This window comes from Epinephelus fuscoguttatus, linkage group LG12, assembly GCF_011397635.1.
Source record: "Epinephelus fuscoguttatus linkage group LG12, E.fuscoguttatus.final_Chr_v1".
NCBI classification, from domain to species: domain Eukaryota; kingdom Metazoa; phylum Chordata; class Actinopteri; order Perciformes; family Serranidae; genus Epinephelus; species Epinephelus fuscoguttatus.
Genome location: NC_064763.1, coordinates 40,168,651 through 40,187,999, shown reverse-complemented (window position 1 = coordinate 40,187,999; position 19,349 = coordinate 40,168,651). Strand labels below are relative to the sequence as shown.

Below are 19,349 nucleotides of genomic sequence, written 5' to 3'. Positions count from 1 at the left end.
ATGTTTAAAATTGCCATTTTTACATTGACTCCAATTGTTCACATTAGAGCAAAATTCAAAATGCTGTCAAAAATTCAGTTTTTGAGATAAAACTCTGAAATTTGCCACACATCATCTACCATGACTCTAGAATTTTGTCTTTTTTTCATGAACATTGAAGATTTATTTAGCAAGAATTTGCATGTATATGTTTACAGTACCGTTTACAGTCAAACATTTTGATGCACTGTAGGCTCAATTTTTGATCAATCAAAAATCTGAGAAACATAGTTTGTGTAGGACAGTCTGAAGATGCTCTGTAGCAAGTTTGGTGTCAACTGAGCAAAAATTGTGGGAGGAGATAGGTTTAAGAAGTTTTACATAACATTACAACGTTTCTTCAGTATTGGGGCTACAGTTTGATGAAAGTTGTGAAGTTGTAGCACGTGTGGTTGATTTGTTATGAATTTTCAAAGTTTTGAACTTTAGACGCTTGCTGTAGCGCCACCATCAGGACTATTGGCTTGAGTTTACAGCTGAGGATATCTGGCATGAGACTGGACCTTTGTGCAAAGTTTGGTGAGTTTCCACCCATGGGAAGTATGATTTCCTCAGAAGAAGAAAGAAGAAGGACCCTAATTATACCTGAAGAGTGTGGTTTATAGTGGTGATGAGGATGGTGCAAAATGATGATTCTAGTGACAACCAGTCCTTCTGTCACAGTCTGAATGATGTTCACGTGGTGGCAAACTGGAATCATGCTGGACAAGTCAAAGAAGTCCAGTATTGTAAACCTTAACCCCAGGGGTCCCAGGGTCAGGGGCCAGATCCTGCCAACCTGAGACAACTTTATAGAGCCCCTCACACGTTTACATGTTCACAGAGTTTTCAGGGGGTTATATAACTACACGGTATTGCTGGAAAATTATTAATGATGCATTAAAATATCAACAGCAGTTTAATGCTGCTGGTGGAGGGCTGAGTTGGGTAAAAGATTAATTGCTAACAATCCATTAAATGTCTTTTTAATGGATCTTGTGTTTTGCATGTTAAACTTCAAACCCAAAAAATAAGCAGAAACTACAACTGTCAAATAAATCTAGTGGAGTAAAATAGGTCTGAGCACTGCCATGCTCTGAGGCACAGTAATGCTTCAAGATAAGTGCATTGTCATTGTCAGCATGCTAACACACACACATGATGTTGATGTTTAGCAGGTATAATGTTCACTATCTCAGCATGATTGCAGGTATCTGATCAGAAACTAAACTACTGCACAAAAAAAAACTTGAACTGATCGCAGTGCTACATGAAAAGTCCAACCAAAATTGAACCAAATATTATCTTAACACATCCAATAGTTAGGAAAATTATACGTTTTAAGTACCTCAGAATCATAATTACTGTAAGTACAGTATTTGAGTAAATGTGTGTAGTTACTTACCACTAAAAATACTCAGACACTAAAAATACGACCAGGTTCAAAATGAAAGAACAATTTCTGAAAAGGTTCTTCTGTTTCTAGAAATGTTCTCGCAGTGTAAAATGAAAAATGTACTGTGCTTATTTCACGGGACTAACTGATATATAAGTCCAAACAAACATACTCTACATTAATTCATCCTTGTGGCTCCTAGTTTTGATCCTTACCCGCCTGTCTGTCGCCACACTGCACCTTCAGGCAGTGTAAGTTGTATCATAGGTCACCATCAGCCGGGCCTCAGTGCTTCTTTAATGGATGTCTTCCTAACAATGTGGCCTGTGTGTTTACTCTGCACGGCCTGGGTGCCATGTATGGATGTATACTACGAACAAACTGCGTGCTGCGCCTTTATACACAAACACTGCAGCCAATGGTTGGCAACTCTGCTGTAAACATCTTGAGAGCGGTAATATTTCACATCACACTGACATCACATGTTGCTATAGTTAACCTTCAGGGGAGGTCAAACTACTTCACCGGTTTACAACAGAACACAAACACACACACACACACACACACACACACACACACACACACACACACACACACACACACACACACACAGGGCTGAAGTAAGGAAAATATCCAACATTGATTTCTCTGAGCTATCATGAAATTGGAATCGTGATCATTTTTAAATCAAACTATATTAGTGGTCTCCAGGACAAATGAGCTCAAAGCAAAAGAACACTGAAGTGTGAGGACAGGATGTCCTCTTACTTTTGGGCACGCTGTGTATCTTGTTTCCACATAAAAAAAAAAAAACGGTCAGATTATAAAATGCAGTTGCTTGTTGCTCAGCTCCCCAGGCTCAAACCTTGGAAAATCTGATCCACTGATTTTTAAGGTGACAATCTCCAAAATTTATATGATGTGGCAAACTTTTACAGCGTGTGTTCTTGCCAACAAATCTCAAGAACAAGACCCAAAGCAACAACACTATAAAGTGTGTGTATCAAAATCTGATTTATGTTCTTCTCTGTGCCACAGAGCTCTGTTGTTGTCCAAAAACCATAACTAACACATCAGCGAACCACACTGTTGCACTGGGTGACATGTTCCTTCATGACTACAAACTCACACACTACTTTATTTTAACTCAATCACATATACACCCTTTCTGCTGACCCATATTCTCACTACTGCACTAAATGTGGATTCATCCGCTGCTGAAAATAGTCCCCAACACATGCACACTTCCCTCCTGTTTGATAAAAACTACAGTCAGCAGATGTTTTAGGGAATTAAAGGGAAATTTCGGTTTATTTCAACCTGTCTCCCATCGTCCTAAATTTGTTTCAAGTGACTAGTGACATAAAAATAATAGTTAGCATGTTAGCCGTTAGCCTAGATACAGCCGGGGTGCATAGTAGCGTCAGACCTGTTAAAACGTAAGTGAACGGGCAACCTTCAAGTGCAAAGTTAGTCCACTAAACAAGCTTTTTTTCCACAAAGACCGCCTCATATCGTTAGGATAAATGTCAGAGAACATATAGAAAACCACATGTAGACGTGTTGTCTTACCTTACCGGTGTGCTGCCATGTTTGTTTACCATTTAGCTCTGCTTTCCAAAGCATGGCCGAAATATCGCAAGAACAAGCAGCGATCTCATACCGTGCCTGAAATCTCGTGAGAACAAGCAGCAACAGCTGGAAGGCAGAACCGGACAGTAGCCTGAAAAGTTCATTCATTTATTTTATGACAGATTTATAGAATAATGGCTGACTTTTTGCCAGACTTCGTCTTTGTGGAGGAGGAATTTGATTTTGCAGAGTTTGATGGCTGCCCTTATTTATTTGAGCCAGAATACACTGACGAAGAGCTTCGTGAAATTGAAGAACGGAGGAGGAGAGAGAGAGGCACAACAGGTAGAGGACGAGAGAGGAGGAATGGCTGCTGCAAGGCTGAGCTCTGGAGATTGGTGGTGTACCTGTGAATGCTGTGCCCCAGTGCCCACAGAAGAGGAATGCCTCTGTTGCAAGGAATGGGACCGGTTGCAGCCTTATTTTCAAGGTCTGGATGTGACCGAGGACGAGACACCTCCACCTGGAGTAGTATCCAGCTGGGCTTTATCTAGAGCTCGCCAGATATATTTTGGCCGCACTTTGGAAAGCAGAGCTAAATGGTAAACAAACATGGCAGCACACCGGTAAGGTAAGACAACACGTTTACATGTGGTTTTCCATATGTTCTCTGACATTTATCCTAACGATATGAGGCGGTCTTTGTGGAAAAAAAGCTTGTTTAGTGGACTAACTTTGCACTTGAAGGTTGCCCGTTCACTTACGTTTTAACAGGTCTGACGCTACTATGCGCCCCGGCTGTATCTAGGCTAACGGCTAACATGCTAACTATTATTTTTATGTCACTAGTCACTTGAAACAAATTTAGGACGATAGGAGACAGGTTGAAATAAACTGAAATTTCCCTGTAACTAAATATTTTTGAGCTATTTTTAAAGATTCATGTCCTCAGTAGTAACCACAGGGTAGGGCAGTCAATGAACTAACATTGTGTTTGTGTCTTTTCATGGGATTTGCTGGCAGTAACAGAAACACAGGACGACACCAGCCTTATCCTTTAAATAGGAGATCTCAACTATATTTGTATGTCAAAAAAATATTAAAATCAAATTTGCTCTCTTTCAAAATTTGCTCTTACACAAAACACACATCCAGCAGGAAAAAATCAGACACTAAAAGAAAATGTTCAACAGAAGAGTTGTTGTGTGTAGTTCACGGGGTTATATCACCAAAACTGTGCCAGTGCCCCGGGCCAAGTAAGGGAAATTTTGGAATTGCAGTTCTCTGGACTAGTGTTGTGTCTAGAAAAAAAACAAGACATCTTTGTCTTTAAAAAAACACATTCAAGCCCCCTCCAGGGATGTCCTGACATCCCCCCACACCACTCAATAAAACTTAAAATATTCAAATATTATGACACTAACTTGTTTCCCAAGGAGCACATGTGCTCCTAAGGTGAAAAAGTAAGGAGCGCACAAAGAACTTTAGGGGCACAATGTAAATTGATCAAATAATGTGTTTTCCGTAATAAACGCAAATAGACATTTACAAGCAAAATTATTGAATGAATTTGTATACAAAATGTACAGAAAGGTAAAATCATCATCAAGTTTTGAAAAAGTATTGCAATTTAATTTTGTCTTTAATGTTATTATCTTATATATATTATCTCTGTAATATGATTATCTTATATAATGTTATTACTGTCCTAAAACATTCTCCAGGTCCTCTGAAACTCTGCAGGACTTATTTCCACGCTGCCCAGCAGCGGTACCATGGCGAACGGTCCCTAACTGCGGGGAGAATGGAGCAGGCTTCCCCGGATGTCTCCTCTACACTTTGACTTATTTCCACGCTGCCGACAGTGGGACTTATATTCATTGTGCCAACAGTGGCTTGGAAAACCGCCCATAACCGTGTCACCGTGTTTTATGCGCACATGTGCCCCTAAATATTTTTTACAGTTCGCACACACCTATTTTTAGTCGCAAATGTGAGTGAAACACTCGCACTGTCGAGCGCTGCACATTAGATGAAGAAAATTAGCAAAGTCTCACAACTAAGATGCTGGAATCTTTTTGGAAGCATTTTTGCTTGAAAAATTATTAATCGATCATCAAAATAGTTTTTGATGATGATCTTTTTCACCAACTTTCTTCTTCGTCTCATCCCTGTGCTTTCCCTCCCATCCTCTCCTGACTGTATATCTGACTTCTTCTGTCTGGTCTGGTATCATAAACTCTGGGCTCTGTCTGCAACCTGCCGTAAATTAAAATGAAAGTAACCATACTGCTGGTTGAAACTGCAAAAACACCCGTCTGCTTCCTCTTTCTGCGCAGGCCACAGTTTCCTCTGTGGTACTTAAGCAAGATTTTTTTTTCTTTTCTCTTCTGCAGCCTAGATGCATTCAGAGCTCTCATTCGCTTGACGCTTCTTAACTGGATCAGTGATCTGCTTGGTATGAACGGAGTCAAGTTAGGACACATTTCAGCTGCTTGTCTTCGAGTGAAGCATGTAAGAATGTAAATGTGACAGCTAACATTGAGTTTGAGCTGATCAGTAGTCAGTGTGTCCTCGGGACGTCTTTACATAGAAACGGAAATTGAAGGAAAAAGTAGAAAGGAAAAAATAATTACAGAAGTTACAACAACACTCTATCCGTTCTGTCCATGTGTTGGACAGGAAGCCTCTGGATTACAAAAGACAAGATTTATCATCCACCGAGGGATGTAAATAACAAGTTGCATCACAATATCTCTTCATATTATATCATCTGTCTTTGGACACGGACAGGGACATATCATAAAGTCTGCCATGACACAATTTGGCAGGCTGCTAGCACTGTCTGAATGTTTACGACAGGAATTTTAAAATGAAGGCACATCTTAGAGATGATGATATGTATCAATCTGTTCACACTGCATCAATGATTGACTTGATATATCAATCCAGATTAATGTATCGTTATACCCCTACACGTGAAATCAAAAATAACACCAACCAGCACCACCATCACGAATTAATACATCATAAAGTTAATGAATGGATACATCTTTAATCTTACAGTAAGTACAATTTTTGCTTTGGGTTGTACATCACTACTGACAAGTTTACTTGTAAATTCTGAGAATAGATTCTGCACATATCGCCCGTGTTTCCTGCTTAAATTCTTCTTTTACATGGAACCTGATCTTGGGAACGATTCATGATTTCTTTCCTGCAAAAAGCTCGTTGTAAACATATTTTTTAGGACTTGTGTGCAAGACAACTGAACAAGAATAACAAATGACCTGCACCATCATGAAGGCTGTCACTCTTAAACATATTTTAAATGCATTAATTTATGTTTGATATATGCAGCCAGCTAGCATTAGCTACTCAGCAGGTAGCGGTTAAACTTCGGTATTTTTCCCCATGTGTATGTGTGCGTATGATTCATAGGTACAACTCGTTCTAAAATTGGTTCAGTATTGAGGGAGGCGGATGCAGCTGGGAGCCGCGAAACGAGCTAAAACGGTAACGGGGCATTAAAAGTGCTTTTTTTCGCCACTGACCGGTTCAGATCGCCAGTGTTATCTCTGTAAATAGCATACTAAGCGTTTCCCTGACCCTTCACCTCCTCCCGGCTGTGACGTCATCTCGCGAGAGCTTTGCTTGTTGCCGGAAGAAAACAGAGGAGCCATGCTGAGCGCCGCTCAGAGTGGCGCTGGTTGTCCCGGAGTACAGCTGAGAGTTTTACTGCATCGATTGAAAACAATGGTTCGTGTTTGTGCTTATCCGAACTGCAAGAACAGGATGTCGCGCAACACCCCGTACAGCTTTCATAGGCTGCCTTTGTCGGACGGCGAGATGCTGAAGTTGTGGCTAGTTGTGCTACAAATGGATGCTAACACTCCTGTCCAGACACTGCGCCTTGCAGACCATCAGGTCTGCAGTGCTCACTTCTCCCAAGATGACTACTGCCAGCCGAAGAAGAGAAGACATCCAATCCCGAAACACCTCTTCCTCAAGAAAACGGCTGTCCCACGAGTAGAGAGAGCTACAGACACAGTGGAGCAAAGCTCTCGCGAGATGACGTCACAGCCCAGAGGTAAGGGAAACATATACTATGCTATTTACAGAGATAGCACTGGCGATCTGAACCGGTCAGTGGCGAAAAAAAGCACTTTTAATGCGCAAACTTATACAGGATGCATTTGCCCCCATTACCGTTTTAGCTCGTTTCGCGGCTCCCGGCTGCATCCACCTCCCTAAATACTGAGCCAGTTTTAAAACAAGCTGTATCTATGAATCATACGCACACATACACATGGGGAAATAGGGCCCAGGTTGAAAAATACCAAAGTTATCCTTTAACTGAACTAAGAAGTTGTTCACTCCACTCCCATGGCTTCACCTCTCATGATCACAAAAGCTAGTAAGTGGTCATTTAGGATTTTTTCTTAAGCAGATATATGGAAGTGTCTTTGTCTGAACCGGTGTTGGTGTTATTTACCAGGCTGCTGTGAGGAATCTTTTATATGTAATCTGTGTAAAGGAAGACTACCACTCTTCTATCTGTATGCTGACTATGAAGCTAGTTAGCTTAGCATCAAGACTAGAACCTGGGGGAAACAGCTAGCCTGGCTCTAAAAATACACCCACCAGCACCTCTAAGGCTCAAAACTAACAGGTTATATCTTGTTTGTTTAATTTGTACATGAAAAGAAATCTGTGGTTTCATAGGGAGTTACGTGTTAAAATGATTTCTTGCGTACTTGTGTGCACTGTCTTTAGCTAAAGTGCAGATTGCCAGATATGGTCGGTGAGCTCTTTCCAGGCACTAATAAAGTCATTTTTATCACAGGGCCAAAGAGTTCACCACCCGTTTTACCCTGTTTATATAAGTAACCTGAGATCTGCTGCTGGGAGCATGGAAATCTAACATATGGATGAATGGATGTCTATTTTTGTACGGTATTATTAGGCCACCACTGCTATGCAGAGGAAATGAAAAATCAACACTGATCATATAAACTCAGTGAAAGGTAATACAACAATAAATACTGAAACATTACCGTATGATTGGATCGTGTTTCTGTACATCTGTGCATCCAGAAATAACTAATCTGACCTAAGTGTTGAACAGTTAACATCAGTCACAATCCCTGTGCAATCACCCTGTAACACTAAACATCCACTGAACCTGTAAATTATGCATTTTATAGTTTAAATACACACTATTTTTTAACATGTAGATATCATCACTGTCAATATCAGTGTAAGAAAACTGTGTATACTGTCATATCCACCTGCCTTATGTATAGCGTAAAGCAACCTGTTGCATTAATCATCCCGCACTTGTTATTTATTCTATATTTATATCTTTACAGTCATTCAATGTTGATGTTTTACATTTATTCAGCCTTTTTGTCCTTGTGTGTAGCGTCTTTGTTTGTACATTGAGAGCAACAAAAAAAAACAGAGTCAAACTCCTTGTATGTGCACACATACTTTGCCAATAAAGCTGTTGCTGGTTCTAATTAAGTATACTGTGTGCTGCATTCTTGTTTTGAACCTCAGGCCGCCGTACCAAACTTCAAATCATGACCTTTACTGCTGATTTCCTCTTTAGATTACAGATGCTGCTGTGCGTGCAGAGACACCAGTGAACACAGCATTTTCTAGAAGATGCAGTGAAATAATGGAGAGCGTTATAAGTTATAAGGTAACTTATGACACAGAGCTAACCACAGAGCTGTCCTCTGCAGTAAATTATACATTAATATTCCAGTCTGGAGGCCTTGTTGGGACTTTCCCTCAACAAAGAAGGAGACCGAGTCACGGAAAATCAACCTTAAAATATAATTCACATGTCATCACTGTAATATTGTACAGCTCCTTTTCGTTTTAATTCAATAAAAGAAAATGCAAGGGGTCTCGTTGGGCTGAGCGATGTATTGATATAGGTAAAATTGTTAATTCAAGATGTGTTACAGGCTACAGTGATATATATACACCACTGTGATGGATAGCAATGTCTGTCATCTTGGTCTGACTGAAATATCTCAAAAACTATCAGATAGATTGCTGTTAAATTGATTCATTCATATTCCCCTCAGATTGAATCCATCAGACTTCACATCTTGCACCATCATCAGCTCTAAATTGAAATTTGTCCAGTACTTACATTTATGTCCAAATACCTACAGAACTAATGACATTCTCATCAGCCTCAGCTGTACTTCCTGTTTACCACTAATTAGCAAATGCTAAGATGGTGAACATGGTAAACCCTTACAGCTGCTCACCATCAGCATGTTAGCATTGCCAGTGTCAGCATGTTAGCATTTAGCTCAAAGAACCGCTGTGCCTCACAGAGCTTAAGTCTTCTTTTAATACAAATGAATCATGATTTCCATTATTTGTTTTTGCCCACAAGTATAAACCTAGCATCACACTAGTTTATTATGAATATTATACAATAAGTGCTAGCTGATGGCACCATTATTTATCTTTACAACAATCTCATTTCCAGCTCAAGGAGCCAGCTCACTTAAACTTCTCTGTACCAACCCCAAAGCAGCCAACCTGCCAGTATTTGGGTCTGGTGATGGCTCCACGAGATATGTTAAGCTGATGAGGTTAGAGGACAAAGCGACAACCAAGTCGTCATGGATACAACAGGTTTTGAGTCCATTTCAAAGGCCTCAGACGCTCTCAACACATAAAAGACCACAAAAACTTTCACGTCCAACGAGATAAGAACATCATAACACTATCTTACCAATGGTTTGTCGCAGCTCTTCACACAAACTTATGTGGGGGAACTGCAGCAGCTGCTTCCATTTCTTGCTTTTTCCTTTTCTGTTCCCACCGCCTCCTGTAAGAAAACAAAAAAACAAGTTTACTTTAAACCTGAAGTCCAAGAATGCACTCTTAAAAGATGCAGATGTAGAACAGAGGTCTGATGGTTGGTACTACAAAAGACTTTGATTTCCACGTGTTGGCTCATGGTACATGCTTTAATTCCTAGGTTGTCTACTTTCCTAGCATCTAGGGTTGGGCAATGTCCACCTAACCAATTCAACTTACTTGAATTCTACCTACTTTTCCTCCCTATAGCATAAAAACTACCTCATCATCTGATTATAGAAAATATTTTAAAAACTAGTCATAGTGATATACCAGTTGGTAAAAAAAGAAAACTAGAAGTATCGCCTCATGATTGTATTCCTTTGCACACCAGTCAAACTGCACTTACAGTTTACCTCCACGTCTGTGAAACCATGGATGCTTCACACACATCTTCCACATCTTAGTATAACCAATTCAGTATCTGACCAAATGTCTCGCTGAGATATGAGTTGAATAATGGCCTAAAAAGTATTTTTGCAGAACATTATGATGTGACAGTGAGGCTGACCTTTGACCTATTGGATATATAATGTCAGCACTTCATCATTATATCCTATGAGACATTTATGTGAAATGTTGTCATAATTAGTGTATGAATTCTTGAGTTATGGCCAAAACATGTTTTGTGAGGTCACAGTGACCTTTGACCACCAAACTCTAATCAAGTCCAAGTGGGCGTTTGTGCCAAATATGAGGAAACTCCCTCAAGGTGTTCTTGAGATGTAGTATTCACGAGAATGAGACGGACACAAGGTCACAGTGACCTTGACCTATGACCACTAAATTGTAATCAGTTCATCCTTATCCAAGTGAACATGTGTGCCAAATCTGAAGAAATTCCCTCAAGGTGTTCCTGAGATATTGCGTTCATGAGAATGAGACAGACATGGTCTCAGTGACCTTGACCTTTGACCACCAAACTCTAATCATTGCTGAGTCCAAGTGGAAATTTGTGCCAAATTTGAAGAAACTCAATCAAGGTGTTCTTGAGATGTAGTATTCATGAGAATGAGATGAACACAAGGTCACAGTGATCTTGATCTATGACCACTAAATTGTAATCAGTTCATCCTTGTCCAAGTGAACATGTGTGCCAAATTTGAAGAAATTCCCTCAAGGTGTTCCCGAGATATTGTGTTCATGAGAATGAGACAGACAAGGTCTCAGTGACCTTGACCTTTGATGACCAAACTCTAATCATTGTTGAGTCCAAGTGGAAATCCCTCAAGGTGTTCTTGAGATGTAGTATTCACGAAAATGAGATGGACACAACGTCACAGTGACCTTGACCTATGACCACTAAATTGTAATCAGTTCATCCTTGTCCAAGTGAACATGTGTGCCAAATTTGAAGAAATTCCCTCAAGGTGCTCCCGAGATATTGTGTTCACAAGAAAGAGACAGAAAAGGTCTCAATGACCTTGACCTTTGATCATCAATCTCTAATCATTGTTGAGTCCAAGTGGAAATCCCTCAAGGTGTTCTTGAGATATCACGTTCACCAGAATGGGACGGACAGACGAATGAATGGACAGACCGAGACATAAAATCGGCAGATGTGACTGGATATTCATCAGTGACAGTAGCGAATCTTCACGATAGCGTCAAACATATTCATCAAATGTTTGTACCCTGGTGTCTACCTTCAGTTGCACTTGCAAAATCAATCAACATACCATTGATAAATCAGAAGTTAGTGTTATTTCGTGTGTTAAAAAGCCTGTCAACACATCTTGCCACTTGGTTCTTAACTACTGTATGTATAATAGCATTATGAGGACAGCAACCTGTTCACATAGTCACATTGTGAGGACTCCCACAGGGTTAATCATTTGCTTTAGGGTAAAGACTTGATATTAGGTTTAGAGTTACGCTTAAATGTAAAGTCAACAAAATATCCTCGCAAGTATGGTAAAACATGGTTGTGTGTTTGCACAGAGCCATACACAGTTTCTTCAGAAACTGAAGGAGAGTAAACACAAAGAGCGAACGTCACTGAGCAATCAGAACAAAGCACAAAGAAAAGCCAGAGGAAGTTCCCGTCCTCTCTGCATTGGTGCTCAGGCTGCTTTCAAAAACTCAGTCAGAGATACACTCCACAGTGATGCAGTTTCAAGTGCAGGTTCATTCACCACACTGCAAGAGCAAGAGCCAACATGATGCTCACTGTATTACATTATGATCTCAAACAGGTTCAAGTCTCTGCAAGTACATTTTATTCTTGTGAAATAAACTGAAACCGTAGGTTGGCTCAGAACTACAGAAATAAATAAATCACACAACATATTTGATAATCCAGTCATCACTTCTCTCATCTATCTCGCAAAAATGCCAAACATTCTCTGGTTTAAGTTTCTCTAATGTGAGGATCTGAGGCTTCCTCCTCTGGCAGTCAACTCAAGCTGCACTGATTCATACACACATCATATGTCCCTCTCCATATGTCATCTGTGAAACACACACACCCAATTTGGCGGTCTGTTTTAGCTGCAAACATTTCCCAGCTCGCCCTCTGCCTCGTCAGTGCTGCTGCTGCTGCCCTACATCAGGATTGCTGCCTGCTCTTTCAGCTCCACCTCCACCCCAGCATCCACCTGCAGGCTCATCACTACCCAATATCTCATGTCAGTCTAGACACAAAATCCTAACTACTGTATGTTCTGCTGTTGACATGAACATTTCAAACGCTGAGTTGTCTGACTGAAACATCATTATGAACTGAATATTTTGGGGTTTTGGACTCTTGGTCCGACAAAACAAGACATTTGAGAACGCTGCTTTGAACTTACGTGACGTCTTTTACCATTTTCTGGCATTTTCCAGACTAAGCCATAGATCTATTAATCAACAGGTGTGAATTTGTGATAGCTGCAACCTCATGCCAAATTTCAGCCTGTAGCTGATAAATGCCAAAAACACACCAAGTTGGAGATAGTTGAACTTTTGGCTATATATTGTGGCCAGAGATCACCAACAGCTAATCAGTAAACAAAATCCTGCGACTCCTGTGATATGTTGACCGATGTTACGAAGAATTTCTTCCCGCCTGACTGCAGAAATACATAAGTATTGTGGCTAGCCGCACTTCGTCGCTGCTTGTATGTGGGTGATTTTGGCAAAAGGGTGGGGAAATGTTTGTGGAGCAACCAACCGACATAGTGAGCGATACAGCTGCTGGCCACAGCTAATAAAAAGTTAATCAACAGCGTAACTAATAATGACAGTAATGGTAGTTGTATTCATCCTGCTGCATATCAGTCTGTCAGAGGTGTGTTTGGTTTCAGAAGTAGAAAATTGCAATTAATTGTTTAAAAACCTGAAAACAGTATTTTTTAGAATCAATTAATTGTTTAGTTTATAAAATATCAGAAAATAGTGAAAATGCAAATCACAATTTCCAGAGTCAAAGATGACGTCGTTTTGTCAGGCCAACAGTCCGATAGCCAAAGATATTTAGTCATAAATCATATTAAAGGGAAATTTCGGTTTATTTCAACCTGTCTCCTATCGTCCTAAATTTGTTTCAAGTGACTAGTGACATAAAAATAATAGTTAGCCTGTTAGCTGTTAGCCTAGATACAGCCGGGGCGCATAGTAGCATCAGACCTGTTAAAACGTAAGTGAACGGGCAACCTTCAAGTGCAAAGTTAGTCCACTAAACAAGCTTTTTTTCCACAAAGACCGCCTCATATCGTTAGGATAAATGTCAGAGAACATATAGAAAACCACATGTAAACGTGTTGTCTTACCTTACCGGTGTGCTGCCATGTTTGTTTACCATTTAGCTCTGCTTTCCAAAGCACGGCCGAAATCTCGCGAGAACAAGCAGCAACAGCTGGAAGGCAGAACCGGACAGTAACCTGAAAAGTTCATTCATTTATTTTATGAAAGATTTATAGAATAATGGCTGACTTTTTGCCAGACTTCGACTTTGTGGAGGAGGAATTTGATTTTGCAGAGTTTGATGGCTGCCCTTATTTATTTGAGCCAGAATACACTGACGAAGAGCTTCGTGAAATTGAAGAACGGAGGAAGAGAGAGAGAGAGGCGCAACAGGTAGAGGATGAGAGAGGAGGAATGGCTGCTGCAAGGCTGCGTAGCTCTGGAGATTGGTGGTGTACCTGTGAATGCTGTGCCCCAGTGCCCACAGAAGAGGAATGCCTCTGTTGCAAGGAATGGGACCGGTTGCAGCCTTATTTTCAAGGTCTGGATGTGACCGAGGACGAGACACCTCCACCTGGAGTAGTATCCAGCTGGGCTTTATCTAGAGCTCGCCAGATATATTTCAGCCGCGCTTTGGAAAGCAGAGCTAAATGGTAAACAAACATGGCAGCACACCGGTAAGGTAAGACAACACGTTTACATGTGGTTTTCTATATGTTCTCTGACATTTATCCTAACGATATGAGGCGGTCTTTGTGGAAAAAAAGCTTGTTTAGTGGACTAACTTTGCACTTGAAGGTTGCCCGTTCACTTACGTTTTAACAGGTCTGACGCTACTATGTGCCCCGGCTGTATCTAGGCTAACGGCTAACATGCTAACTATTATTTTTATGTCTCTAGTCACTTGAAACAAATTTAGGACGATAGGAGACAGGTTGAAATAAATCGAAATTTCCCTTTAAAAAGCTGTTAATCAATTACTTAATTGCCAGAAAAGTAATCGGCAACTATTTAAACGATCATTTAATCAAATTAATTTTCAAACAAATCCCAAACAAGTGAAGGTTCTAGCTTCTTCAGTGTAAATATATGACACTTATACCACTCTTACATTACAGTAAACCTGGTGGTGTGTTGGTCAAGCAAAAAAAAAGACTTCACTTTGGGTTCTGGGTAATTAAAATGTTCTTTTGTTAATATTTTATGTTTTACAGACCAAAGAACATTCGACAAGTTTGTCAGGCTTCAAGGACAAACACCAAGTGCTTCGGTGTAACACTCAATGTAAACGTGACTTATTTGTTTACAAGAAAACTCCAGAAGATGTCTTTAAGTTTTCAGACTCATAACTGAAAAAGTTAGTGAATCAGTTAATCTGCTGTTTAAGAGACATGCTGGTGGGAACAAGAACATTTGAAAAAGCAATAGATGTGTTTTTCTTTAATTTGGTGTGACATGGTTTTATTAAGTGCAGTACTGTCACCTCCTGTCAGGCTGAACTTCAGTTTCCTCGATACTGTATCATGTTGTAAATGGCCGTCCTGCAGTTTAAAAAAAAACAGATGTCACCTTTGACCTCCATTGTCACAAAGCTCCTTCTTTCCCTGTGCCAGTGTGATGATTTCCTTCTCAATGACTAAAAGCTAACTGGGCTGCTTTCAGTATAATTATGAATGTTTATCATTTTGTGGAGACTCTCTGGTACCTCTCTCGCCGACATGCTCTTTGTCTTAATGTACGTCTCCACTAAATGCACACGACGGACATCGGCCATCTCGCTCTCTCTGTTACCAATGAGCTTATTGGTAATTCTGTGGGGGATGTTATCATCTGTTGCCCGGACACAAACAAAACATCTTGTTTGCATTGTATCTATGACAATAATTCGTTTTGCCTTGGGCATGTCTGAGTAGCAGCTGCCTGGCAGTATTTGAATAGCAAATCCTGAAGCGTGGTATTGACTTTCTCCTTGTCCGAACACACAGTGAGGCTGCTGCTATAGTCGGAGCTAGTCTCTGTTATCAGTGTGTACTCTGACTATTTGTTTGATCATGGAGCATTATTAAGAGCAATCAGTGATTTCATAGCATCGCCATCTTTAGTCTTTGAGAACTGACATTGCCTCTGGATGAGGACTGAGGGACGCTCTGCAAGGTGTTTACAGAGAGGAAGGGCGTCATTTACACTGGACTGGGGAGGACATGTCCCCTTCACTTTTTAAAATCCTGCTTTTGCTTTACACTTTTATGTTTCCACTAAAATCTCTCTTAACAGCAGCCTCTGACTGTCCAGCTGCTGAAATCCAGATGAGAGGAGCTCTGAGCTGATAACAATGTTGATACACTCTTTGGGTCGACTCCAGATATTACTGTGCAACTGAAGTTAACCTTACAGCTACATACAGTGAGGTTCTAATGGTGCGCTCGTTTTGTACTTGAAGGTCGGAAGTGGGAATGACGTCACCTCCGAGTTGACAACAGTTTTTGCATTCTAGTTGACGATGGTGTACAAGTCGGAAAAAAACACGGACGCCTGCAAGAAAGCCTTTGTTGCCCTTGCACTTTCGGAGTATAGACAGCTTCAAAACCATCATGCACTCCAACACTCCGCAGATGAGGCTGACCTAATGTAAAACAAATAAGATAAAACTGCTATAAACGGTACTTTAGCAGAGTGTTTACTATGTGACCAGCAGCCATCTTGAATTCATAAGTCGGGGTTGATGCGGTTGCTCTGAGTTTCTGAGTTGGAAATCCGATCTCAGGGTGCGTTCGAGTTTAAACTTCCAACTGGGAACTGGGAATTTCCAACCTCCGAGTACAAAACGAGTGCGCCATAAACCCCTGAAACGGTGCCCACATCTCAGATTGACAGCTGTGTCCCCCGCTTAGAGAAACAACTGACCAATCAGAGCTTACTATTGCTACCTAGCTGTATTAATGAAAATTAGTGGAGACAAGCATGGACGTTTCAAGTTGTTTCAAGTCAACTTACAGAAATAATAACTCTTAAATCTTGCTTATTTAACCCTTTGAAACCTGAGCAAATTGGCTCGATTTATTTAAAAAAAACAGGGAAAAGGGAATTGAGCAGCGGAAGAAGAAATGACCCAAAAAATTAGCAGGAAATTACTTAAAAAAAGAAAATTAAAAACAAGAAAATTTGTAAAAATAAATAAATAAATAAAATAAAAAGAGTTAAAAACAAACAAACAAGAAAATGACCTGGAAAGAGTGCTTAAAAAATTACAATAATTCTGTAACATAATTTCAAAATGTAATAATAATTATAAATATATTTTCCCTAGCTTTTTTCTTAATTTTAAGTTTTTTTGCAATTTGTGGGACATTTCTTTCCAGAAATCACACCATTTTTCTTGGTTCAAAGGCTTAAATACTTATGAAAGGTGTCTGAAAGCAGCAAAAGAAAAGTGATGTCGCTCCAGGTTTCAGGGGGGGGATTAAACAGTTACGCTAAGATGTCTAATTAGCGTGTGATGTAATCTAGCAATTTAAAAAGCAGGCTCTAACTATTTTGCATTGAGATACTGGCCCTAGGGACTCTGTGGTTTAAACCCTGAACCATGTAAATGCCCCATCTGATGTGTTAAACCCAGTCTGGGACATCTATCACATGTCCCCCTCTCTGTCTGCACTTTAAAGTCTTCCGTAAGCAGAAAATCAAATGTTCTATGAATAGTTTTTTTCTTTCCTGAAGCATAATGAGACACATCAGCTGAGTGCTGAACGTTAGAGTGAAACACAGTCAGGCTGCAACTCATGATATTTTCAATTCTTGGATTGACACGCTCAACTGTTCGGTCATAAACAATTACTTTTACAATAACAGAAGAAGAAAAGACAAATGACCATCGCATGTTCTTACAGCTCATGGTGACATCTTCAAAAGGACCAAGAGAGAGCTCCAAGAACATGATTTAGCTTTCAGTATGAGCAGTATGTTGTGTTGTAGAAGCTGGCTGAAGCATCAAACGTCTATACAAAGAGAAATGTGTCGAGCACAGACGATCAAAAACTATCGAGTAAAGAAAGTAGGCATTGAGTGTCTGGTCAGATGTGCAATCTTGATTTCTTGATCAGATGCCTCGTGATTAAAATCAGTTTTCTGACGTCACACTGTGTTTTACTCAGGCCAGGCTGTTGCACCGTTGCAAGGGTTTCAACAGCATTTAAAGTGAGACCGTGTAACTGTTGAAAGAAGACATCTTCCTCTTCCAGATTAAAGGATTAATTCATAGCAAAGTTTCAATCAATTCAATGCAACCACACACTTACTAAGACGAATGTTGTGTCAGTGCTAATGTAGAAAAACGTCAGATGATACCCAGCCCTGTCATCGTCTCTGATCAGCCAGTTCAAAATGCTGTTTGCCCACTCTTGAAAACTTTCCTAAACATTTAATGAATCTATAAAGGGCAGTTGACCCCAGACAAACAATCACCATGTCAGGCTGCATTAATCCCAACAAGTCAGCAGTTACACATTTGCTCACACAAACAGAATTAGTCAAGATGGAAAGATAAAACTAAAGGTGCAGGTTAACTGAGTTCAACTTGGATTTGACAGCTGCCTCGGTGCGTCCCACATGATTGACACAAACGGAGAAAAGAAATGTGGCAAGAGAAAATTAAAGACTAATAGATTTAACGGTTAGTATTTATAGGTCACTAAACTGTTTTGTACTTTTCTGCCCGTCATGACGTCTGCCACATTTCCTTCAAACGGATCTGACTTACTGTATGAACTTGGTTTGGTTTCAGAGGTGGTGGTGTTAATTTATTTGCACAGATTATAGGTTATGGGGCTTCCCAAATTAATGGTCTAATAAAAGAAATAGATGTCTTGTAAACTGTGTTATACACAACACACTTATAGCCCTTGACATCACATTTAGTTTTCATTTATGGAGACTTTAAACTCTGTGATAAATACTGTACTTACATCTTTACTAAGCACTGTGCTTTGCTGCCACTTGAGGGTCGGTTTAAGCATCTTACAATTTGCATGCAGTTGCTCATACAGCTTAAAAGGGCAGCTCACCCCAGAAAAAAAATGCATATTTTTCCCGTTACCTGTAGTGCTATTTATCAATCTAGATTGTTTCGGTGTGAGTTGCAGAGTGTTGGAGATGTCAGCCAAGGTGCTAAAAGCGACAAAAAAATACATTTGAAAAACTCAACAGCGATGTCTCTTTCCAGAAATCATGATCTGGTCACTCAAGATAATCCACAGACCTTTCATGCAAGAACTATTTTCTTTCTACCAAACTATTACTAGGATGGACATTACGCCCTTGCAACCATTCACACTTCTCATTAGACTAAATCACAACCTGGACATCCAAACCCCCGCTAACTGAAACTCTGCTGGGTATGAACATGTCTCTGTACACAGGAAGTGGCACAAAAAGCTCAAGACTGACACACAGACTCCTGAATGACACGGTGTGAGAACTCCATCCAGAGAAAGATGGGTTCTCCACCTGCATCTTTGCTCCCTTTGCTCTCCTTCACTTTAGCGTGCAAAACTGGAGTCACACTACTCGATGTTTGGCCACTGACGCTCAGACTGTTTCCTCACTTCCTGCCATTTGGAGCCACGAACACGGGGAGTTGCCTAATGTTGCTTGTTTTAAAGGAAAACTCCACCCTAAAACTTTAACACCACCTAAAACGCCTTTGTCCCAGTTCTACAGGCCCACTTTTCTTTTTGCGGACTTCCTTTTCATCCTTCGACCACTAACTGTACACTGTGAAAGTTGACTGTATGTGTTGTGGGTGCCA

The 19,349-nt window shown here is 40.3% G+C and overlaps 1 protein-coding gene across 1 annotated transcript in view; it reads right to left on the bottom strand.

The window, feature by feature from the left end:
- The window catches only part of grk6 (G protein-coupled receptor kinase 6), an 84,317-nt gene that overhangs the window by 61,979 nt on the left and 2,989 nt on the right, over positions 1 to 19,349 (bottom strand). Inside the window, exon 2 of the mRNA XM_049591370.1 lies at positions 9,753 to 9,848. Coding sequence (XP_049447327.1) covers positions 9,753 to 9,848 — 96 coding nt within the window. The remainder of the gene's footprint in view (positions 1 to 9,752; positions 9,849 to 19,349) is intronic.